The 26,706-nt window shown below is 37.5% G+C and overlaps 1 protein-coding gene across 3 annotated transcripts in view; it reads right to left on the bottom strand.

Moving 5' to 3' along the window:
* PLA2G4A (phospholipase A2 group IVA) overlaps window positions 1-26,706 on the bottom strand; it is a 160,918-nt gene that overhangs the window by 122,520 nt on the left and 11,692 nt on the right. For all 3 annotated transcript variants that reach the window (XM_040446617.1, XM_040446618.1, XM_040446620.1), the window contains exon 2: window positions 5,849-5,951. In XM_040446617.1, the coding sequence (XP_040302551.1) occupies window positions 5,849-5,881 (33 nt within the window). In that variant the 5' untranslated portion in view covers window positions 5,882-5,951. The remainder of the gene's footprint in view (window positions 1-5,848; window positions 5,952-26,706) is intronic.

Here is a 26,706-nt window from a genome sequence, read left to right as displayed (position 1 = left end):
GCATGGTTTTGCCACAGGGGCATTTGCTGATCCAGAGAGGAGGAGGCTGAGACTGAGCAGAGCACTGAGAAGGATGAGTACCCTAGTAAACCACCCACCCCCCTGTTTTAAGTTGAAACTGCCAGAGACTGCACCATAGGGAATGACTGGTATCAGGGAAAGATTAGAAGCTTATCGCTACCCATCCTTTTTTCACTTTTCTAGAACTTGGTAGTGCTCACATACACAAAATATGCTATTTGCCATAAAAACTATTAGTTTTGCCCAGTGCTAGGCTTTTACAATAGGAATTTTGCCACCTTTATATTTTTGATTTCTCAGTAGCAGTATCTTACCTTCTGAGGTCCCTTGGCTGGAAATGCCTGTCTTTACTGTGTCTAGAGAATACTTTGTACACATATCAACTTACTATTTATAAAAGCCCTGTGAGGCAGACACAGCAGGTACCATTCATACTGTTTTCCACACGAAGCGGCTAAAACTCAGTTGAGGTGCTCATGAGCACGTAACTAAAGACAGGAACCAGCAGTAGAATACTAGTTCTTTGACAACTTACCCAGCCCCCCCCCCCACAATGTTACCATAATAATCGAGAATAATAGCTTTCCACTTTCTTGGTAAAGTTTCCAGTCATCCCACAATAATGTTTTTCAAAGCTCCCTGCATTTAGCAGGCAGTCAGTCATGCTAGCATACCCATGTGGTTGACTGTCTCTCATGGGAGGACAACCTTAGGTTCTGTGGAAGTGGGACAGTGGCCCCCCATTGCTAATAGGTGGTGGGAAGAACTGTGGATTCTTTTTCATTCCAGGAAATGACTCATTTTCAGAGGAAAAAGCTGGAAATTTTTATAAATCTTTTATACTTGATCTATTCTTATAAAATTGGTCTCCTTGGTCCAAAAGAATTTTAATAAATCCTGGAGACACAAACATCCTTCAGGTTGGAAAGAATCTCACAACTGTAAACATATGGAAACTGAATTCTGCCATAGGTTTATCACTCCATTTTCTACCAAGTTCTTAAAAGCCAGCACTATGGGAAGCAAGAAAACTTGCTGGCTGTCAATTGCTGCATCAGCCTACGGGATTCTCCAACATGCCACTGCATCACAGGGGTGGTGAAAATAAGGCCAATCTTCTGTGCCTTGAGGCAGCCAAAACTGTGTTAGCCTGTCTGACACCACTCATTACAAGTTAGCTGACTTAATTTTCCCCATCTTTCCTTTTTACTAAAGTTGTTCTGTGTTGAGTATACCCACTTACATATTTTGAAAAGTATCTCGAAAACTAGAGCAGGGAATTTTGCCACTGAAACAATTTACACAGACACACACACATACACACGCAGTCTTTTTCATACATACACAGAAAGAACAAGAAGAAAGAACAAAATTATAAAGCACTTGGGGTCCTCTTCCTGTAAAGGGGATATAAGTTGGAATAGTAATTAACTGTCCCACTCTGAAGCTGGGAAAGGTCATGAAAACTGTGATACAGGTATGTGGTTTGCATGCTTCATCATATGAAATGCCACATAGGTAATGACTATGGCCTAAGTATTTAGCTACTGTTAAAATGAGAGAAAAGATGACAGCAATGAGTTTTAAAATATCTAGATGCAGTTTTATTTTTAAATATACTCTGCCATGTTAAAAGAAGAAACTAGGTGTGCCTGCATGGCTCAGTTTGGTTAATAATCTGACTTCAGCTCAGGTCATGATTTCACAGATCTTGAGTTCGAGCCCCGCATCAAGTTCTGAGCTGACAGGGCAGAGCCTGCTTTGGATTCTCTGTCTCCCACTCTCTCTGCCCCTGCCCACCCCCACTCTCTCTCTCTCTCTCCCTCCCTCTCTCTCAAAAAATAAATAAACATTTAAAAAAAGAAGAAGAAGAAACTACATGGCCAGTTCACAGGTCATCTGACAAGAGACAGGTGAGGACTGTATGACGCTCAGTAATAAAGCCTGGTCAGATTAGGTAGAAGAGTGAAGGTCATTTGAAATAACAATGTTCTCTGAAATGTAGTACACTCCAACCGTACTGAACTTCTTTCACTTCCTTAAATGAACTTTCTCATCGCCACACTACCTCATATTTGTTTTTTCCAATCCAGAAAAGTAATTTTCTCCCTCTTCACTTAACTTCTACTAAACTTTCAGGTCTGTGTCACTCCCTCTAGGAATTTCAGAAGGATTCCAATTATTAGTTATTCCCTGAGTTATTAGTTTTATTAGTTTTTTATTTATTTTTTTAGTTATTGTCATTGTCTCTTATCAGAGCCCTTTCTATTTTTTTTAAATTTTTTCTTAACATTTATTTACTTTTGAGACAGAGAGAGATAGAGCATGAACAGGGGAGGGGCAGAGAGAGAGGGAGACACAGAATCTGAAACAGGCTCCAGGCTCTGAGCCGTCAGCACAGAGCCCGACGCGGGGCTCGAACTCACGGACCGCGAGATCATGACCTGAGCGGAAGTCAGCCGCTTAACCGACTGAGCCACCCAGGCGCCCCTCAGAGCCCTTCCTAAATATTATGGTTAGCGTGTAAATAAATGTTTGGGTAAGCTCAGTTCAGGGACTCTGTTTGATTCACTTTTGCATCCCCAGTGCCTACTGACAACTGACAGGGAGTGGTACACAATGGGCATTCAATAAATAATAAGTGCTCAGAAAAAAAAAAAACTGCGATAGATTTAGAGGTAGAATGAATTGAAAATCCAAATGTTAGGATTCATAGTTATTGTTGGTTTTTGTCTCAAGCTCAGGGTTATAGACTTTAACCTTATCTTCCTTCTTCGTTTTCAGTCTCTAGTGCCAAATTTCAGGTTTAAGTTGAAGAGTGAACACTTTGGTTAAATTCTCTGAAAGGGATAGAAATTACCCACCACTCTTGAAATGGTAAGGTGAGAAACATTAATCTGTGCATTAGATATAAAAACTCAATTAGTATGAAAAATAACAAAAGGAACCTACCTTCATTGTTGAAATGCATCTATAGAAAATCAGAATTGGGAAAGTAGGAGACTATTTCAGAAAACAAAGATCATCTCATTTTATGATTGTATTTTATTTTCATGAGTCTTTGAATCAATCATCTCATTTTAAACACTGATTGTATGCCTTTTACAAACACTACACTTTAAATATAAGGAAAAATATAAATTGCAAGTAAAAAAGATGCACACACTAATCAAAGAAACCAGAGGGTTCAAATTAATAAAAGACAAAGTAAAATTTAGAACAAGTTATTAGTAGAGATTAAAAAAGGACCTAATGATAAAGCATCAATTAGACAGAAATATATACATTCAGAAGTTATATGAACTAATAACATATCTTCATAATTCATAAAGCAAAAGTTTTAAAATGGAATATACTGTTGTATATGGAACATTGATAAAGAAATTCAGTAAGTTCACTGGATCTACAAAAATTGATTCCATTTTGATATAAATGCAACAACTACTTGGACGATACTCTTTACCCACAGGGGATACATTCCAAGCAACCCCACATCCCCATCCCACCCCCCACCTCCCACTCCAGCCATGGATGCCTGAAACCATGGATAGTACAAACTCTCTATATACTGTTTTTTTTTCTTAAACATATGTCTGTATGATAAAGTTTGTTTATAGATTAGATGCAGTAAGAGATTAACAATAACCGATAATAAAATGGAACAAAATAACAATAAACCGTAATAAAAGTTATGTGAATGTGCTCTCTCTCTCAAAATGTCTTGTATTGGACTCACCCTCCCATGATCTTGTGAGATGATAAAATGCCTACGTGATGAGATGAAGTGAGGTGAATGACACAGGCTTTGTGACACAGTGTTAGGCTATTACTGACCTTTTGACAATATATCCGGAGGATCATCTATTTCTGTATAAAAGCTGACCACAGGTCACTGAAACCGCAGGCAAGTGGGGATACTATAAAAGGTTTTTTACTGAAAAATACAATACACTCCAGAGAGACTTAAAGATAATCTAAATAACATTCATCTGGATTAGATTCATGGGTTATTAATGGGTTGGAAGACTCAACAATGTTATCATGCCATCCCTCCCTTCATTGGTCTATAGAATCATTACAGTGCCATTAAAAATTCCAGCAGTTTTGTGTGTGTGTGTGTGTGTGTGTGTGTGTGTGTGTGTGTATGTGTGTGTGTAAACTGACAAACTGATTGCAAAATTTATGCGGAAATGCAGAAGACTGATAATAGCCACGGCAATCTTCAAGAAGAAAAGTTGGAGGATTTACACTACCATACAGAAGACACATTTCAAAGCTACAGAAATTCAGATGGACATATAACTGGTATTATATAACAAAGACTAATAGACCAATAGAACAGAATAGAAATCAAGCCACACACATATGGCTGCTTGATTTACAGTAGAGGCACTGCTACCATTCAGTGAGGGGATGATGGTTATCAGGAGACTAGATAGTCTGTAGTATATTCAGATATGAAAATTGAAACGTGAAAGTGTGGAATTCTGCTGCTCACAACAACATGAATGAATCTCACAGATATAACGTTGAATGCAGGTATCTATATGAAGGTCAAAAACAGGCAAAACTTATCTGTGGTAATAGAAGTCAAACATTGGTTACCTTTGTGGGGTTTATTGACTGGAAAGGACATGAACAACTCTTCTGGGTTACCTCTAATGCTGTGTATTTTTATCTGGATGATGGTGGAATATATAGGTTATATATTCATGAGTGAATATATAGGTTAATATCCATCAAGCTGAACAGTTAAGATTTATGCACTTTATTTATGTCACCCCTCAATTGAAAAAAAAAAGACTCCAACAGGAAGAACAGCTTGCAAAGAAAACTAAGAAGGAACCTATTGCAAGAAAATAGGAAACAGAACCAGGGAAATCGGAAACAGAACCACAGAAAATTGAGAGGAGTTTTAGAAAAAGTATGACCAGTACGAGTGGGGGAGTACTGAAGAGTCCATTGAATTCAGAGCCAAAAGAGGCCCTCGATGGATTTTTTTTTTTCTTTTTGTGAAGTGAGAAAGCTGAGTCCAGTTTTTAATGATTCAGGTTGTGAATGGAGGAGAAGAAAGCACTAGAAAACAACTGTAATATGTTAATCACAGCTACCCAGGCAGGGAAAGAGAGAGAGGATGGTAGCTAGAGAAGGATGTAGAGTAAGAGAACAGTGCTTCATTTTAAGTAATAATAAGGCTGTGGATTATTCCTTAAAATCCATAAAAACTATGTTTAGTCCATATAAACCTAACCTAACTGGATCTCAAGTGTTGAATTCAGCAAAACAATTGCTCCTTTGTTTCTCTGATCAGAAGAGAAGGTGAGTACTTCCAACTGAGTTTGGAAAATTCATACTAAAATTTGAAATGACTCAACTCTTTCCTGATAATTAACCACTCATACAAGAGTTGGTTTAACTATACCTACCTAAGGGAAAGTATAGAATGCATTACCCTGGCGCAGCATACCAGAATGTAGCCTTCAATTCAATAATTCTTTTTTCTTCTCTCCACCAATTCATGTGAAGGGTTGAACTTACACAGACTGATAGTTGCTAAGTGGTAACTACATTTTTTTATTGTTCCATGAAAGTTCTGTACTGTTACACATGTTTTGGTATTTTTCCCCCCTCCAAGTACCTCTTACAGTGAAAAAAAAATGAGTTACTTTTATCATGTGTTATAGGAGTTTGTAGTTTATATGAGTTTCATGAAAAGTCCAGGAGTTGCCATAGAGCTTTACTTTATTAGCCAACAGAAGCAATACTCGTGCACAGAAATATATCTGCCTCCCTCCCAGAAAGGATTTATAAACAGTAAATGACTTACTATAATGTGCTGATAAGGATCTATAAATGACATTTTGGTTTCAATTACAGAAAATCTCTTCACACTTCAAAGGTCTTCTCTGGTACTCTAGCTTCTTTAAAACCTACAAAAATAAATAATCATTATTGTTAAGCTTCCTCTTGGATGCAATTCTAAGATTTATATGATGATGAATATGAACCTTAGGGAGTAAAAGTCCACCCAAGGGGACCAGATAGAGTTCCCATTTGTTTATACGACTGAGCATACACACACAACTTAGGGAAAGGATAAACATATTTTGATAGTACTGTTTAATTTCCATATTTATTTGTTCAAATGTATCCTGTCAGTAATTATTAGGAAAGTCCAGAATTTTTTTCTTCATTTGCCAAGTATTTTATGAGAAATTCATTGAACTTACGAAAAATTAAAATAATTTTTGTAGTGTTTATAACTAAAAAGCCACATCCCATTGTTTGTTTTCTCAATTGGGCCAGTGTTACACAAAATCATGCTAAAAAAGGAACATTTTTTACCTTAGCTATTTGTTAAGAGCTTTAGAAACATTCATGTTGGGGTGCCTGGGTGGCTCAGTTGGTTAAGCCTCCAAGTCTTGATTTCAGCTCATGTCACGATTTCCTGGTTTGTGAGTTCAAGTCCCACGTCAGGCTCTGTGCTGACAGTGCAGACCCTGCTTGGGATTCTATCTCCCTCTCTTTCTGCCCCTCCCTCATGCACATGTGCATTCTCTCTCTCTCTCAAAAATAAACATTAAAAAATTATAAATATATGTTTATAAATATATATTAAATATATATGTTATTAATATATATTATATATGTATATGTATATATTAATGTATAATATGTAACATATGTTATTCATATATAATGTTAATATATATTTATACATATATAACATATATATTAAATATATAACATATATATATTTCACCTTGAATTTCAACTTCAGTGCTGACATTTTTTAAAAAATTATTCATTCTAAAATACCAGTTTAATTTGGAAGCAGTTGAATAAAAAATATTTCAGTGAAAAAATGCTTTCGTTACTTTGCTTTCTCCTACAATTACTCCATATTATTTAAAATCAAATAAACTATTCAATGAACATCTGTTCTTCCATCATAGATTTTTTTCCCTTGAGACTATAAAACAATATATATTTATATCTTAGCATTCTATATGTCATACCTAATTTGGAACAGCTTTTCAAATACCTTTGTTATTTATGATTAATATGTACATTCTAAAATGTTTTAATTTCAGAATAACATTTAAAAATTTTAAAGTGTTTCTTTTCTTTTTAAACATCACATTTTAAAAATTATAAAAAATAGCTCATGCTCAATTTTATGAACATGAACTATGGAAGCAAATAAAGAATAAAGTGTAATCACGATTTTATTTTGATGTGCATCCTTCCAGACTATCTGATGCATAATCATATATTTAGAGTACAAAGGAAAAGAAAGGATTTTAATTTTTTATACAGATGGGATCTCATCAAGTGCCCTTGAGTTCTTAAACTCACTTCCTTCATCATTTCTTAAGCAAAAAGAATAGCACTTATTTATTCATTCATTTATTTATTTTTAAAGGCTTTATTTTTTCAGGGTAGTTTTAAATTTATAACATAATTGAAATGAAGGTACAGAAATTTCCCCATAAACTACCTGTCCCCACACATACACAGTCTCTCCCAATACCAATATCTCCTACCACAGTGGGACGATGGTTACAACTGATAATCCTACACTGGCACATCATCATCACCCAGAGACCACATCATGACCTGAGCCAAAGTTGGAAGCTTAACCGATTGAGCCACCCAAGTGTCCCTGATCTTATAATACATTTTCCTGATAAAAATGTAGCCAGCATTTTAAACCAAGATGAAGGCAAACCATCATTCTGATTTTATAAACTACTATAAACTTAATCTTGTATTAGCTTATTTTAAACCAAATACAATTTTTTATAATATTACCCAATCACTAATTGCCTTAGCTGTCTGTTATTTTGGTTGGATCTACTTGCCTTGTCAGTAACTTTCAGATCTTTACTACAGTATCATCTTCCCTGTAAAGCTTTCCTTGACTATATTATTTATTTATTTTTGAGACAGAGAGGGTGCGAGCGAGGGGCAGAGAGAGACAGAGAAAGACAGAGAGACAGAGAGACAGAGAGAGAAGCAGGGCTCACCCAAAGCAGGGCTCATGAACTGTGAGATCATGACCTGAGCCTGAGTCAGATACTTAACTGACTGAGCCACCCAGGCACCCCCTGACCGTATTATTTTAAATGGTGGAAACCTTTCTTTTTTTGCCATCTAACATGGATTATCTAGTTTTTTGTCTATTTCCCCTCTCACTTAATTAGGATACAAACTCCATGGAGGCAGATCTTTTATGTATTTTATTTTGTAATACTCCCAGCCCCTACGTAGGTACATATGGCCAATTAATATATATTTGTTGAATGAACAAATGGATGGATATATTTTTAGAAGAGAAACAACTTTCAAGACCAGTTATACAAAAACACTGTAGCCAAGTAAAAGTTCATTTTTTTTAATCCACAAATTGCATATTCCTCATCTCTATCTATATCTTCTGCATCATTTCATTCTCTTAATCCATACTAGGATAAGTTTCTCTTTTCCTGCTTATTATTTCCCCTAATTATCCTCACATTACAAACATCATACAAACATAATTATTTATTTACCACCATACTGTACTGTGCCTCTGATTAGGCTCTAAGTATTCTTACAACTACATTTCATGTTAAAGGAACAACAGCATAAGAAGATACAGGCAACACTCTACTAGGATGACCTGGTATTTATATTTGAATTTGTTATATAGGAAATATGTATATATGTATCAGATGGTACGATCCTAACTAGCCCTTCCCACTGTCAGGATTTTCTGAGCTATTTCTAGGACACGTTATTTTTTTTTTTTTTTTATTTATTAAAAAAATTTTTTTTTTCAACGTTTTAATTTTATTTTTGGGACAGAGAGAGACAGAGCATGAACGGGGGAGGGGCAGAGAGAGAGGGAGACACAGAATCGGAAACAGGCTCCAGGCTCTGAGCCATCAGCCCAGAGCCTGACGCGGGGCTCGAACTCACGGACCGCGAGATCGTAGGACACGTTATTTAAAATGATCATCAATGACTTAATGGCTACTGCTTTCACGCCAATCAAATTCAAGATAGCCTACATTAGGTCCCCAGTCAGAATACAGCTCATACTCTAGAGCTGCTGGTGGAACATATTCTTATGGATGATAGAGCATGGAAATTGCCTGCACTTTTCTTAGTCTAACAATCTATGTTTCCCTTATATCATTACCCCTTAGAAGTGAAGCAATTTCTTAATGGCAATTCTTTTTTCAAGCACATTGATCAGCCACCTGAAGCTCCAAGAGCATGAAGTTTTTATGCTGCTGCAGTAGTCATAATCCCTGAGAGATACACCTTCCCCCTCCAGAAGCTGCAAAGTCCATGCAGTTGTACGGTAATGCCAGGGGACTACTATCAGGGATTCAATGCCCAAGGGAAAATCCTATTATTCTCTTCATTGAAGCAGCATAATTTGGTAAAAACACCACTGGATGTGGGATTAGAAAGACCCTGATTCAAACTCCAGTTTCACATTTTAAGGCCTGGTGTATTCTGCCACAAATGGGAATAGTACTACCTTCAATGGCGTAGTGAGGATGAATTAAGTATAGTGAAAGGTGCCTGTCCCATAGTAAATAAATTCTCAATGCATGCAAACTTTCTTTTTTTAAATTTAAGTTTTTATTTTAATTCCAGTGACTTAACATACAATGTTATGTTAGTTTCAGGTGTATTATATAGTGACTCAACAATTCCATACATTACCCAAGGCTCACCACGACATGTGCACTCCTTAATCCCCATAACCTATTTAACTTAACCCTCTGCCTCCTTCCCTTCTTGTAACCATCAACTTGTTCTCTATAATTAGGATTCTGTTTCTTGGATTGTCTCTCTTTTTTTTTCCCTTTGCTCATCTGTTGTGTTTCTTAAATTCCACATATGAGTGAAATCATATGGTATTTGTCTTTTCTCTGACTTATTTCACTTAGTATTATACTCTCTAGTTCCATCCATTTCATTGTAAATGACAAGATTTCATAGTTTTTATGGCTGAATAATATTCCATTGTGTAAATGGACACTTGGGCTGTTTCCATATCTTGGCTATTATAAATAATGCTGCAATCCAACGTGGATGGAACTGGAGAGTGTGATGCTAAGTGAAATAAGCCATACAGAGAAAGACAGATACCATATGGTTTCACTCTTATGTGGATCCTGAGAAACTTAACAGGAACCCATGAGGGAGGGGAAGGAAAAAAAAAAAAAAAGAGGTTAGAGTGGGAGAGAGCCAAAGCATAAGAGACTGTTGAGAACTGAGAGCAAACTGAGGGTTGATGGGGGGTGGGAGGGAGGAGAGGGTGGGTGATGGGTATTGAGGAGGGCACCTTTTGGGATGAGCACTGGGTGTTGTATGGAAACCAATTTGACAATAAATTTCATATATTAAAAATAAATAAATAAATAAATAAATAAATAAATAAATAAATAAATGAATGAATGAATAAATAAATAATGCTGCAATAAACACAGGGCTCCATGCCTCCCTCTAGTGTTTCTATATTCCTTGGGTAAATATCTAGTAGTGCCATTGCTGTATCCTAAAGTAGTTCTATTTTTAACTTTTTGACGAACTTCCGTACTGTTTTCCACAGTGGCTGCACCAGTCTGCATTCCCACCAACAGTGCAAGAGGGTTGCTTTTTCTCCACATTTTCACCAACAGCTATTGTTTCTTGTGTTGTTGATTTAAGCCATTCTGACTGGTGTGAGGTGATAATCTCATTGTAGTTTTGATTTACATTTCCCTGATAGTAAGTGATGATGAACATCTTTTCATGTGTCCGTTGGCTATCTGTAGGTCTTCTTTGGGGAAGTATCTGTTCATGTCTTCTGTCCATTTTGTAACTGCATTATTTGTCTTTTGGGTGTTGAGTTTTCTAAGTTCTTTATTTATTTTGGATACTAATCCTTTATCAGATGTCATCTGCAAATACCTTCTCCCATTCTGTAGGTTGCCTTTTAGTTTTGTTAATTGTTTCCTTTGCTGTGCAGAACCTTTTTGTTTTGATGTAGTCCCAATAGTTTATTTTTGCTTTTGTTTCCCTTGTCTTAGGAGACCTATCTAGAAAAAAGTTGCTGTGGCTGATGTCAAAGATATTACTGCCTTTGCTCTCTTTTAGGATTTTTATAGTTTAAGGTCTCATATTTAGGTCTTTAATACATTTTGAATTTATTTTTGTGTATGGTGTAAGAAAGTTGTCCAGGGCCACCTGGGTGGCCTGACTCTTGGCTTTGGCTCAGGTCATGATCTCATGATTTTGTGAGTTTGAGCCCCATATTGGGCTCTGTGCTGAAAGCGTGGAGCCTGCTTGGGATTCATTCTCATTCATTCTCTCTCTCTCTCTCTCTCTCTCTCTCTCTCTCTCTCTCTCTCTCTCCATTTCTCTCTTCCCCCACCCCCACTCGTGCTGTCTCTCTCTCAAAAATAAACTTTAAAAAAAAATTAAAAAAAGAGAAAGTAGTCCAGTTTTCCCAACATCATTAGTTGAAGAGACCATCTTTTTCCCATTGGATATTCTTTCCTACCTTGTCAAAGATAAGTTGACCACACAACTGTGGGTTTATTTCTAGGTTTTCTATTCTGTTATATTGATCTATGTGTCTATTTTTGTGCCAGTATTGTACTGTTTTCATCACTACAGCTTGTGACATAACTTGAAGTCTGGAATTATGATGCCTTCAACTGTGTTTTTTTTTTTCTCCCCCCCCACCCCAAGGTTGCTTTGGCTAGCCAGGGTCTTTTGTGGTTCCATACAAATTTTAGAATGTTTGTTCTAGTTCTGTGAAAAATGCTGTTGGTATTTTGATAGGAGTAGCATTAAATCTGTAGATTGCTTTGGGTAGGACAGACATTTTAACAATATTTGTTCTTCCTATCCAGCAGCATGGAATATCTTTCCACTTCTTTCTGTTGTTTTCAATTTCATTCATCAATATTTTAATAGCTTTCAGAGTACAGATTATTTCACCTTTTGGGTTAGGTTTGTTCCTAGGTATCTTATTATTTTTGGTGCAGTTGTAAACAGGATTGTTGTCTTAACTTCTCTTTCTTCTGCTTCATTATTGGTGTAGAGACATACAACAGATTACTGCACGTTGATTTTCTATACTGCAGCTTTACTGAATTCATTTATCAGTTCTAGCAGATTTTTGGTGGAGTCTTTTGTTTCTACATATAGTATCATGTCATCTGCAAATAGTGAAAGTTTTACTTCTTCGTTACCAATTTGTATGCCTTATTTATTTGTTGTCTGGTTGTTGAGGTTAGGTCTTCCAGTACTGTGTTGAATAGAAATGGTGAGTGGACATCCTTGTCTTCTTCCTGACATGAGAGGAAAAGGTCTGTTTTTCCCCATCAAGAATGATGTTCACTGTGGGTTTTTCTATATGGCCTCTATGTTGAGGTATATTCCCTCTAAACCCACTTGTTGAGGGTTCTTATCATGAATGGATGTTTTACTTTGTCAAATGCGTTTTCTGCATCTATTGAAGTGATCATATGGTTCTTATCCTTTCTCTTACTGATGTGATATATCATGTTGATTGATTTTCAAATGTTGAATCACCCTTATAACCCAGGAATAAATGCCACTTGATCATGGTAAATGATTTTTTTTCAAGGTATTCAATTTGCTGGTATTTCATTGAGGATTTTCAATCAGGTATATTAGCTTACAGTTCTTTTTTAGTGATTTTTAATCTGGTTTTTGTATCAGGATAATGCTGGCTTCATAGAATGAATTTGGAAGCTTTCCTTCCTTTTCTGTTTTTTGGCATAGTTTGAGAAAAACAGGTATTAATTCTTCTTTAAATGTTTGATAAAATGATAAAATCCTGGACTTTTGTTTGTTGGGAGTTTATTACTGATTCAATTTCTTTGCTGGTTACCAGTCTGTTCAAATTTTCTATTTCTCCCTAGTTCAGTTTTGTTAATTTATATGTTTTTAGGAATTTATCCATTGCTCTAAGTTGTACGATTTGTTGGCATGCTTTTTCATAAGAGTCTCTTATGATTGTTTGTTTCTATGGGTATTTTTCCTTTCTCATTTGTGATTTTTTTTTTCCTTTCTCATTTGTGATTTTATTTATTTGAATTCCTTCTTTTTCTTGATAAGTCTGGCTAGAGGTTTATCAATTTTATTAATTTTTTTACAAAGAACCAGTTCCTGGTTTCATTGATCTGTTCTATTGCTTTTTAAATTTCTATATCATTTATTTCTGCTCTAATCTTTATTATTTCCTTCCCTCTGCTGGTTTTAGATTTTGCTTATTGTCCTTCTTCCAGCTTCTTTGGGTGCAAGGTTATATTGATATTTTTCTTGCTTCTTGATATAGGCCTGTATTGCTATAAACTTCCCTCTTAGAACCACTTTTGCTGTATCCCAAAGGTTTTGGACCATTGTGTTTTCACTTTCATTTGCTTCCATGTACTTTTTAATTCTTATTTCCTGGCTCATTTACTGTTTAGTAGCATGTTATTTAACCTCCATGTATTGTGGTCTTTCCAGATTTTTTCTTGTGGTTGTCTTCTAGTTTCATAGCATTGTGGTCATAAAACACACATGGTATGGCTTTGATCTTTTTGAATTTGTTGAGGCTGGTTTTGTGGGATAATATGCAACCTATTCTGGAGAATGTTCCATGTGCACTTGAAAAGAATGTGTATTCTGCTGTTTGGGGATGGAATGGTCTAAATATATCTGTTAAGTCCATCTGGTTCAGTGTACCATTCGAAGCCATTGTTTCTAGTTGATTTTCTGCTTATATGATCTATCCATTGATATTAGGAGGGTGTTAAAGTCCCCTACTATTGTTGTATTATTATAGATTAGTTCCTCTATGTGTAACTTTTATGTATTTGGTTACTCCTATGATAGGTGCATAAATATTTATAATTTTTACATCTTATTGGATTGTCCCCTTTAATATTATATAGTATCCTTCTTTGTCTCTTGTTACAGTCTCTGTTTTAGAGTCTATTTCGTTGGGGCGCCTGGGCGGCTCAGTTAGGTGTCTGATGTCAGCTCGGGTCATGATCTTCTGGTCCATGAGTTCGAGCCCTGCGTCTGGCTCTGTGCTGACAGCTCAGAGCCCATAGCCTGCTTCATATTCTGTGTCTCCCTCTCTGCCCCTCTCTTGCTTACACTCTGTCTCTCTCAAAAATAAACATTAAAAAACAAGTTTGAAGTCTTTTTTGTCTGATGTTAAGTATTGCCATTCCAGCTCTCTTTTGACATCCATTTGCATGATAGGTGTTTCTCCATCCCCTCACTTTCCATCTGCAGGTGTCTTTAGGTCTAAAATGGATCTCTTGTAGGCAGCATATAGATAGGTGTTGTTTTTTTTTTACCCATTCTGTCACCTTATGTCTTTGGATTGGTATGTTTAGTCTATTTACATTAAAAGTAATTGTTGATAAATATGTATTGCCATTTTATTATTTGTTTTGTGATTGTTTCCGAAGATTTTTTTGGATTCCTTCTTATCGTTCTGTCTTTTATGTTTTGTTGATTTTCTTTAGTGATATATCTGGAGTTAACTTTCTCTTTATTCATCACATGTTTAGTAGTTTTTGATTTTGGATTACTGTTAGTTTTGTATATATCCTCTTCTTCATACAGCAGTCTAAATTAAGTTGATGGTTGTTCCAGTTTGAACTCATTCTTTTCTTCTCTCCTCCCCATTTTTAGGTATATATTATATTTTATCACCTTTTTTGAGTTTCTTGACTTTTTACAGAAATATTCATTTTTACTGCTTTTGTGTTGTAAGTTTCCTTTTTAAGATCAAGATTACATAGACTAATAACTATACATTTACTTTGAAAGATGCACTGTTTCCTGTAATTATTGTTGGAAAATCAACATGTTGATGGGTTCATCATTCAACAAATACCTACAATATGCCTATAATACACTTTGTACTATGCAAAGCACTAGGAAGCAAATGGCGAGCCAGACCATTTGTGTATTATGAAACTGTAGCCCTATACACTTTTTACTTGGTACTATCCATAGTGGAACCTTGAAATATTAACAGGACCATGGTAGTCATTCTCACCAAAATTTTCATGTTAAAAAAATACTAATTACAGTAACATAGCAGAAGAGCATCTGCTGGTCCACAGCTTTTCAATTCACAAACAGTAGCTTCACAAAAGAGATCATCTACCTGGTCTTTGCTAGGCACTGGGAATGCAATGGTGAATAAAGCATAGCTTCTGCCTTTAATTAACATAAGGTAACCTAGTGGTGGCAATAACTGCAGCCTAGCTGGGTACTTCATACTCACAGGTTGCTAAAAGCATCAACACTCTCTATGAATAACATCTAGAGTTGGAAAGTAATCTTGAAACTTATTCCTCTATAAAAATATTCTTAGGGGTGCCCAGGTGGCTCCTGGTTGGGCTTCCGACTTTGCCTCAGGTCATGATCTCACAGTTTGTGGGTTTGAGACCTGCATTGGGCTCTCTACTGTCAGCACAGAGCCTGCTTTGGATCCTCTGTCCCCTCCCCCCCCACCCCTCCCCACTCGATATCTCTCTCCCTCTCTCTCTCAAAATAAATAAATAAACTTTAAAATTAGTTTCAGTGATTTCCTATTCTTTCATTCTAAAGTTTCAAACTGTTCAATTTCGTGGGGCATCTGGGTGGCTCAATGGGTTGAACGTCTGACGTTGGCTCAGGTTGTGATATCACGGTTGTGGGTTTGAGTCCCAAGTCGGGCTCTGTGCTCACAGCTCAGAGTCTGGAGCTGTTTCAAATTCTACATCTCCCTCTCTCTCTTGCCCCACCCCTACTCATGCTCTGTCTCTCTCAAAAATAAACATTAAAAATTTAAAAAAAAAGAAATCTTTCAATTTCATACCTATTGTGTGGCTTTCATACCTATTTATGGCAAACCACAGTAGGAAAACCTTTTTATGTCACAATACCCAAATGTATGTACACACACATATAAATAAAATATGGAAGCAAATTTGACAGTTTTACAAAGACCAGTATATCCTAATTTTAATTCTATGCCATGTGCTTAAATCTGGTAGCAGCCCACTGAATTGATTTCATGACCCACTAATGGAAGTTTGAAATTAATGGTCCAATGACTTCAAGATGATTTCTATCAAATTCCTCTGTCTTATCCCACAACCCTCCCTTTTTCTTTTCAGTATAGCCATACTGTTTGCTTTCCTTTCTTCAATGGTGTCATACTCTTGTCCACTCAGGGCTGTAACCTACCACTTCCCTCCACCTATTTATTCGACAAATATTTAAGGCATAAGTCCTATGTGTCAAGCACTATTCCAGGGTCTGGAGAGGTGAAAGTGAATGAGCTAGATATATTACATTCCCTTTTCTCATTTCTAGAGGCAGTCAGAAAACAAATAATCCAAGAAATAAATGAAGTGATGAGAATTAGAGGTGTATAAAATGATGGAAATGAGCAAAAAGCAGAACTAGAAAATAATCTGAAGTCTGATCTCTGGAAGACAGCTAGCTTTGGAGGGAGGGGAGGCAGTGGGCTTAGAATATAGCATTCCAGTTTGAGGAACTGAGAGATGAGTAACTGGTTAATGGTGAGGTTGGAAACAGAGGGGAGGCCAAGTCACCCATTCTTCAGGACTCAGCTTAACTGTCACTTAACTGTCACTTCTCCATAGAGAAGCTTTCTATGACCTTCAGGGTATGTCTGGTCTGCTATTACTGACTCCATTTACATCTGTACTTCTCCTTCAGGACTTTCGCTCAACTTTCCTGAGAAAACTAAGGGGTGCATAAAGTCAGGGACTGCATTTATCTTGTTCATAGAGTTATCCCTAATGCCTAGACCAGTGCCGAAAATATAGTAGGTTCAGGATAAATATTTATTGGATGGATGGATGAATAATACACACCGTCAGTTTTATATATGAAGGAGATTCACAGAAATAGTACCTGCACCCTCTTTTGATATCCTTCTCTTTCATTCCTATTTTTAACGTCAAGGGATGTTAAATATCAATCTTGATTTTTTTTTTTTTTTACGAAAAAGCAGAACTGATATTTCAGAACAGATGAGAGTAGTACTCAAAATGTTTAGAGGAAATGTGTGCTGGCACCCAAAGTTTGGTGTCAGCAACTTTATTTCCTCTTGTCATTCCTAGCAATGACACTCATAATCACTGCGCTCATCACCTAACTATTCGCCACCACTGTTACTACTGTATCCTGCGGCAAGACCTGGACAGAGGCACTCCCAATGTTAAAGCTAAAGGCAGAAAATATGCTTATGATAGCTAACTATCCACGTTTATTAGGTTAGAAATTAAGAGGTAAACAGATATTAAACAAGCAAAACTCATGGCATTTAATCCTAGAGCAACATTCCTTTGCTTTTTAAATCCATTCAGGGCTAGTCTTCTCCTACCTTGGTGAAACCTCAGTCAGCCTCAGAATGTTTCTGTTAAAACATATATAATTTAGAAATGAAAATTTTAGGACCATGTATTCAATAAAATTAGGCTTGATTTAGAATTGAAGTTTTTCTCCTCCCCAAACTAGAGTATAAGGAAAGGTAAGGTCATAGACTTCTCTCCCTCCCTGTCTAGAGTCTAATCGTTCTAACTCGTGAACTCTGGTTTTTAACCCCTCGTGGCTGGAGAAGGCTGGCAAAGATACAAAAGCAAAAAAAAAGTTCTTACTTCACTCTACTATCCTAAGCAGGCTTTGTGATCTCTGGGCCTGGTACATATTAAAGCTGATCTTTCTTTTCGTAAATAGATGCCTTGGTGATTTCTCCTGAGATACTCAACTTTTGAGATCTCTTCCTTGTATTCCCTGGCATGTAGCAATGCATCTCTATTCTAGCTGAAGGCTTGCACTTTCTTCGAAGCCCCCATGCACCCTGTGGTTTACATCCACAGGTCTTCTGAGGTTCTTTCATTGTAGCAGGCAACCCCCTTGTATAGGACTTAAAATCCTTTCCCATGGTTCTTTAGCCCACAGAGAATACTTATAACTATTTCCTTTCTTTTCTTCAACAGACTGAGAATGCAATTCCTTCCCAAAGAAACACTCCATTCTGCTACCTGTGTCCCTCTATGTTTTTCAAGCCTGACGAGACGCCAGCCTATGTAGGAGACCATATTAGACTCTCTGATAAACTTCCCAAGTAGTCTCTTTAAAGTCCCCTCTCTTTTTTTATTGTTTTTTTATTTTTTTAATATGTATTTATTTTTGAGAGAGAGACAGAGAGAGCATGAGCAGGGGAGGGACAGAAAGAGAGAGAGACCCTGAAGAGGCTCCAGGTTCTGAGCCTGAGGGACAGAGCCTCAGCACAGAGCCTGAGGCGGGGCTCGAACGCTTGTACCTTGATATCATGGCCTGAGCCAAAGTCGGACACTTAATTGACTGAGCCACTCAGGTGCCCCAAAAGTTCCTCCTGTTGACTGGGGGTTAGGAGATATATTCCTTCCAGATCTCTCACCAAAGGAAGAAGGATCCTACTCCAAGCAATTCTCTCCAAAACAAACAACAACACAAAACTCTGATCTCAAAGTCCTCCCCACATCTCTACTATTCTAAGCTTTCATACCGGTGAAGTATGTATGGTGTTTTAGAGTTAAACACTGCTCTTGCTCACCTGATTTTCTCAAAATGTAAAAGGGCAGGCTGTAGCACAACCTATTTTAGTATTTTATATCTTAGGTCTTAGGTCTTAAAGTCTTGACCAAAGATTCCACTTCAAAGTTCAATATGGAGGTGTGCCAACTGCCAAAATGGCAGAATGAGGAACTTGGGAAATTCTCGTTCCAGAAAGCACTGATAAAAGTGGTCAGAGTTATCATAAACAACAACTCTGGAAACTAACCAAAGGACACAGAACACATGAAAGGCACTTATTTTTAAAACTCTACTAAATCTCTAGCCAATAGTATTGTAATAGCATAATACGGTGACAGATGGTGGCTACACTTGTGGTGAGCACAGTATAACATATAGAGAAGTTGAATCACTATGTTACAACCTTCCTGAAATGAAGGTAATGTTGTGTATCTATTAAATCTCAATAAGAGTCCTGGACGTCTATGACATTTTATAGCAAGAAGCTGTTCCTACCGTCCTCCAGTTCCACAGCATAGAAGTTCTAGTTGGGAAGATAGGACAGCCCTGAGGATTTATAGCTCTATTGCCTTTCTGTTTGAAGAAGAGAGGAGATAACTGGTATTTGGAACAAAGTATAGAAAATCCCATGTCCAGGTGAATTGTAAAAAACAATAAAGATACAGTAGCAAACAATGTGGGAAGTTTACTGGTTGGGGTGACCAACAAAAGAGCAGACCGTTCAGAAATTTAATAGCAAGATTGAGAGGAGGAGATCAGAGCAAAGAGCACCTTGCTCTGACCCACTTACTCCTAGTCTGGAAGGCTGTGTATATATGCAAGGCTGTACCTCCTAAGAAGAAAGCTGAGAGGACTTAGCCAAATACTCACTAAAAGGGAGGCCTTGCAAATCCAGAAAGTAAAAACCAGGGAGAACTTGTAACTTCCCTGTATTTGAAAGTATTCCCCGGGCCACATGCAGATTAAACAGCAAAAGGTAGACTTACTTGTTCAAGATGTCTAAGCAAAACTTTAGCTATCACTGCCTGACAGTTAAACTATGCTGACCCAGGGGCAATAGTTAGGAAACCAGGCTTACAAACAAAAACAAGAATGAAAAATAAAAACTGAGCTGACACATCAGAGTATCAGAGTCTGAACACTGTAGGGGAAGACTCCACTGAACCAGCTCAAGAAGTCACTAAAACAAACAGCAGCAGTAACCTTCCCAGAGGAAAGATGAGAATTTAAAGTTGCAATATATAATCTAAAATGTTCAGTTTTCAACAATAAAAATAAAAGAAACGAACAAAGCCAGGAAAATGTGAGCCAGACACAGGAAAGAGAAGCAATCAATAGTAACTATCTCTGAGGAACTTCAGATTATGAACTTAACCAACAAATATTTTACAGCATCTGTTATACACATGTTCACCGAACTAAAGGAAATCAGAAAGAATAAATGAAAGTATGACACGGTAACATGGCAATAAAGAGATACAGACATTCAAAAAAATAGCCAAATGGGAATTCTGGAGAGAACACATAGCTGAAATGAAAAATTCACTAAAAAGGATAAACAGCAGATTTGAGCTTTCGGAAAAATCAATGGATTTAAAGATGCAGGAATAGGATGGCTGGGTGGCTCAGTCAGGTAAGCGTCTGACTGACACTTGACCTGAGCTGACTTGACTTGATGCTGACTTGAGTGTCAGCTCAAGTCTTGATCTCATGGCTTGTGGGATCGAGCCCCACATCAGGCCAGCACAGAGCCTGGTTGGGATTCTCTCTCTCTCCCGTTCTCTCTCTGCCCCTCCCCTGCTCACGCTCTCTAAATAAACTTAAACATATATATATATATATATATATATATATATATATATATATGCATGAATAGAAACTATGCAATCTGAAGAACAGAAGAAAAATAAAAAGAATGGAGAAAAATGAACAAAACCTTAGAGACTCGGGGGGACAACAAGTATACAAGCATACATGTAAATGGAATCTCAGTGGACAAGAGAGAAAAAAAATAAAGGAAAAAAATATTTGAAGAAATAATGGCTGAAAATTTCCCACATTTTATTAAAACCATGTCAAAAAGCTCGACCAATTTTAAGTGGGGTAAGGACAGAGAAATGAACACTTATGTGACTATGAGACGTCATTGTCAATCTACTGAAAATCCAAGACAACATTTTGGAAGTCACAAGAGAAAAAAGGTTCATCATGTATGAGGTAACCAAAATAAGATGAAAACATGACCTCTCATCAGAACAGAGGCTTGAAAGCGGGAGGAGGACATATTCAAAATTCTCAAAGAACAAAACTCTTAACAATGTATACTATACCCAACAAAATTATCCTTCAAGTGAAGGAGGCAGAGGCTGTCAGACTGGATAAAATCTATTACATACAAAAGAAGAACGAAATCCAAATAAGATCTGTAGTTTAGTTAATAGCTTTATGCTAATGTCATTTTCCTGATTTTGATCATGTTCTATGGTTATGTAAAATGTCACACTGGGGAAATCTGGGTAAAGTGTATATGAGAGCTCTGTGATTTTTTTTTTTTTTGTCATTTCTTAAATTATTTCAAACTTAAAAAGTTATTTAAAAAGTCCAATACATGTTGATAGATCTAGTTTATATGTGCAATTTTCATTCCAAAGTTCTAAAGAAGTAACAAAAGAGTCCTATGGGAAAACTGACTAAGGTTTACTTTCTTCAGGATAAAATTACTGGTCATTATTGTTAGACGGTGACAGCATTTTCAATTCCAGTTACAAATAGGCACCCTTTCATCCTTTTATTCCCCTTCATAGAAGTAGATATTTTAAGTTTTTGTGAAATTAAGGCATTCTGTCCAGCTCACCACATTAAACACTGGGAAAATGTTTTTTCCCCCCACATCTGGCTCAGTCCTGGAAATCTTATTGCAAGCAGGTTGCACAACGATTATCATGAATGCTCATGAACCAGCAGTTTGGGAGGTTTTGTGTTTTGTCTTTTATAACGAAGCTGAATAATCAGTGTCGGTGAGTATACGTGGTTTTTTTGTTTTGTTTTGTTTTTGGCTGCCCTGTCATTAGAAACTTCCTGAACACTAATGAGAGGGAAATTTGGATATGCTCTTTAACATACTTGCCTGTGCAATGCAACTTTTGGCTTTCCATGAATGCTTAATAGTGTGTGGTCTGTCCAAAATGCTTTTAGTCGTACTGTCAGGGCAAGACGGGCTTCTCTGGGAAAAGTGAACAAGAACCAGAAACACAGACTAGTCCATTTTCTTTCCTGCACAGTGTGATAGGACAACAGGAAGGGAAGGGGCCATTACTAGGTTTGTGGCCTCTGGAGGAAAGGTGGATAGGCGAAGGATCTTTTTCTCTTTCCTTCCATTTCATTCTGTGACGGAACAGAGGAGGTACTAAGGGACTCAGCACGGAACTAGAGGCAGGCTTCCCTGCTGGAACCAGACTGATCTAAGTTCAAGCTTGTCTCCTCTTTTCTCTGACCGTACGATCCTGATCTTCCATTCCCAAACCTGTGAAATGGGGGAAGTGGCCCCCACACCTCACAGAGGCAGTGGGATGATGAAATGAGAGAACACATGTCAGTCATCAAGCACAGTGCCCAGCAGGTCACAAATATACAAAATGATCATTTGCAATTGTTGTTTATGAAATTGGCGCTTCCCCCCACCCACCTCTGCCAAATTGCTTCAATTTCCTGAGACTTCTTTGGCTCTTTGGACATTTCTTTTTTTTTTTTTTTAACGTTTATTTATTTTTGAGACAGAGAGAGACAGAGCATGAACAGGGGAGGGTCAGAGAGAGAGGGAGACACAGAATCTGAAACAGGCTCCATCCAGGCTCTGAGCAGTCAGCACAGAGCCCGACGTGGGGCTCGAACTCACGGACAGTGAGATCGCGACCTGAGCCAAAGTCGGATGCTCAACTGACTGAGCCACCCAGGCGCCCCATGGAAATTTCAAAGAAATTCAAGTAGGCAAATTTGTTAAGCACCTCTTACAAAGACCGTGTACTTTTTCATACTCAACAATGAGTTTTAGTTAGAGATTGTACTCCTGCTTTTGATCTGCTAAAATTTAAAAAAATATATTGGGCCACTAACTTGTCTGCTTCCAAACTCAAAGCTTTCTCCATTATGCTGGATATAGAAAGGGGTTCCAAAAGCAAAAAGGGCAAGGTGCCATGGTTCCCACCATCACCATCTTTCCCACCATCACCATCCTTGTTACAACGGCATGACTAAAGTTTGAAATTCTTAGATTATTTTGCTGGAGCTTTTTTACAACCTGGGCCAAGCAAAGAGTTCGCTATCGTCAACAGGCATAGAAAAATAAAGAAACAGCAGGAATTAAGATAAGTAAACGAATGGCTTTTTATTAGATAGAAATGTCTCTCAAGCCATATTCTCAGTGTACCACAGAAAACCTGTTATGAGAATTTTCCCGTTCCCAAAGAAATCTAAAAGCATGCCACCAGATACAAAGGTGCAGATTGATTCCCTCGGTCTGTTTCCTATGCCAGGAACCGAACGGTATTGAATTTGCCTCCCATTTCCCACAGAGAGACACCCGGTCCCGGTGGCTAATGTCCATGCTATTCCTTTTGAACTGATTTTTTCTGCTCTGTTTTTATTCCTAGGTCTCTGGCACTGCTTCTGTATCTCTCAAACTTCTATTATTGAAAGTTCATTATGTAACCAAACCAGTATATATGGAATTCCTACTAGAGTTTCAGAGAAGAAATAGGCAGTTTCAAATAGAAAATGCTTAATAGAAAAGGTGAATAAGCTGCTATTCAAAATCCTGAACAAGCTTAGATGTAGAGAAATGGGAGATGGAAACACTTTCTCTAGGAAAAGGACATGAACAGTGAGCCACAGACACATTGGAGATGCTCTGTCCTGTCTCAGTTTCAGCTGGTGCTGTGCCACTGCCCTCACACGTTCTCTACAGGATAGTCTCTGCCTGCCCCTCAGGGTTCTGTGTAAACTTACTCTCTGAAGTAAACTATCTCTTTATTGACCATCTTCACTATCTCCTTATCCTACAAGGTTAGGACCCTTGCATTTCTTTTTGAGATCTCTCACCACACTGTTATATACCACATTACCATTATATATAGCGTATGTCTCCCCTCACTGTGAGCAGCATGAGGGAAGTTCTAGCTCCTTCCCCTGCATGAGCCCCAAGTGATCCCTCAATTACTACTAACTGAAAAGATGAATGAACAAATGTGGGAATTTGTATGGAGTGCTGGGGAAAACCACAGATGAGGTCTTGTGTTGAAAAATAATCAAGGGGAAACAAAGCCTATTTACAGACCCTAGAACGACAAAACTGGAAGACATTTTAGCAATGCTTAATTTATTTTCTTTTTATTATTTTTTTAATTTGCTTACTTAATTTGAAAAGTTCACATTCATTAAACATTTCTTAGGTGCCAAGTACGGAGCTAAGTGATTTATATACACCACTTCATTTCGTCTTCATAACAAGAGAGGAATTATTATAGCCATTTTAGAGATTAAACAAAACAAAACAAAAACCTTAAGAAAAGTTAACTGATCTGTCTAATTGGCAACTCAAATTGAGGCAGTCTCCCAAACCACACTCTACAAGAGAATTCTGTCTTTCAGGAAGACTAAGAAACTTTCCCCAGGTCATACGGCCCTAGAATCCTGACCCTCTGCCTCACATCAAATTCTTACTTTCTATACCATTCTGCCACTCCATCAAAGACCCTAAAGGACAGGCATTAATTCCAAGACATCATACAATAAACAACCGCATGTGAAAGAATCTTAGCAGAGAGATGGCATGATGGGAAGAGCACTTTGTATTAGTTTGCTAGGACTATGGTAATAAAATGCCACAAACTAGGTGGCTTAACCAAATAGAAGCTTATTTTCTCACAGTTCTAGAGGCTGGAAGTCTAAGATCGACCTGTCAGCAGGATTGGTTTTTTTTCTGAGGCCTCTCTTATTGGCTTACAAATGGCCACCTTCTCCCTGTGTCCTCACATGGTCTTTCCTCTATGCCCACATGCCCCTGGTGTCTCTATGTGTGTCCAAATTTCTTCTTCTTATAAGGACACATTCTGAGATCCTGAGCTTAGAGCTTCATCATATGAATGGAGGGTGGGCACAATTTAGTCTAAAACACACCAGTAATGTAAACATAGCCATTAAATAAGAAGCATACGGTCGCTAATGGAGAAATACGGTGTTTGAGGAGAAAGGGGCGCAGCCAGCCAGAGAGGTCCAGATGTGTTAGGAAATGCATCTAAAGGAGAACTGTGGATGTGATAAAGAGGAGAGGCCACAGCATCTTTTAAATGGGCACGCCTCCCTCACCCGGTTATTTAAAAAGAGCATGCATGCGTGCACCGGATGCATGCATGTACACACACACACACACACTCTATAACTGAAACACAATGCGTAACAGTTCATTCCACCACTTCACAACTGGGAAGTCTAATCCAGATGAACCTATTGCAAGGGCTGCAATAGGAAACTGGCCTGCCCAGTTTCACACGCTGCATTACAAACAAAGTAAGAATGTTGCATCACCCCTGAGCCAGTTCTTAGCTTTTCTTTCCTTGACTCTCTGGTTTGCTGTTATTTTCCATTGTTTCAGCTCTAGATGGCCCAAACCAAGCCACATTCTCAGTGTATGTTCAGTTCACAAAATTTTAAAATTGGAAGAAATATGCACAACTACCACCCAGGCAGAACTTCTTTGTGCAAATATACGAGCTGAGGCCTAAAGGTATAAACAAACCTAGTGGAGAGACCAAGGGCAGACTGCTCCAAAATGTGCCACTTTGGCGTATTGAATATTTGTTTATTTATTTTTAAGGGTTTTTTTTTGTTTTTCTCATTTTTTTTAATGTTTATTTTTGTGAGAGTGACAGAGTGCAAGTGGGGGAGGGGCAGAGAGAGAGAGAGAGAGAGAGAGAGGACAGACAGACAGACAGAATCTGAAGCAGGCTCCAGGCTCTGAATTGTTAGAGCAGAGCCCAACGCGGGGCTGGAACTCACAAACTGCAAGATCATGACCTGAGCCGAAGTCAAATGTTTAACCAACTGAGCCACCCTGGAGCCCATGCATGTTGATTACTTTAAAATAAAAGTTACTTAAGAAATAGCCAATGCAAAAAGAACACTCTGACTGCCACATCCCACCCTCCCACCCCCACCTTTGTCTACAGAAAGCAGGAAATAAATCTCCCATGTGAAAGGTACCCTCACTGGACCAGAAGGTAAATAGAGACATCCCCATCACCAAAGATAGGGAATTCCGAGCTCTTCAGGCTATTTGAACAATCTTTGTTACTTTTACTAATTTAGTACCCCAACCCAAATTAGTTTAGGATTCCTTATCAATTAAGGTGCCTAAACATAAGTTTTCTTTGTCCTATTTCTCACAGATTTATTGTCTCTGTCTAAAAAGTATACAAACTGCCTACCCTGGTCATTTCTTTAGGACTTGCTTCTATGCACACATAATTAAACTTTGGATTTTTTTTTCTTTTGTTAATCTGTCTCATGACAATTTAATTCGTAGACCAGCCAAAAGAATCTTGAAGGGTAGAAAGAAATTTTTCCTCTTGACACTAGCCAAGTTCACCCAGTAGGAGAAACAGCTGAACAAAGTCTTTCACTCTCAATCAGCTACTCTTTCTTTATACCCTACCACATTCCCTCCTCTCCCCTGCCCTTCACATACTCAGGCTAAAAAGGAGATGCATCCAAAATAAAAAGGATATATATATATATATATATATATATATATATATATATATATATATATATATATATATATTTTAGCCTGACCAAAATCTGAAGTTGCCAAGTTACTATTTGATGCTGCAGAATAGACTCAAGATATGAATTTGAGAGAAATGAAAAACTGAATTTCTATGGTTGGTCAAATAAAGTTTTCAAAGAGTCATTTTCATCTTTTACACTCTTCCGAATTTGAATTATAGTTATAAGATGTTAACTTGCAAATATGAGATGGACTATTTAAAAAAAAAATTCCTCTTG

Source organism: Herpailurus yagouaroundi, unplaced genomic scaffold, assembly GCF_014898765.1.
Source record: "Herpailurus yagouaroundi ecotype Mexico unplaced genomic scaffold, PumYag 195, whole genome shotgun sequence".
NCBI lineage: Eukaryota > Metazoa > Chordata > Mammalia > Carnivora > Felidae > Herpailurus > Herpailurus yagouaroundi.
This window is presented reverse-complemented; position numbering and strand designations above follow the sequence as displayed.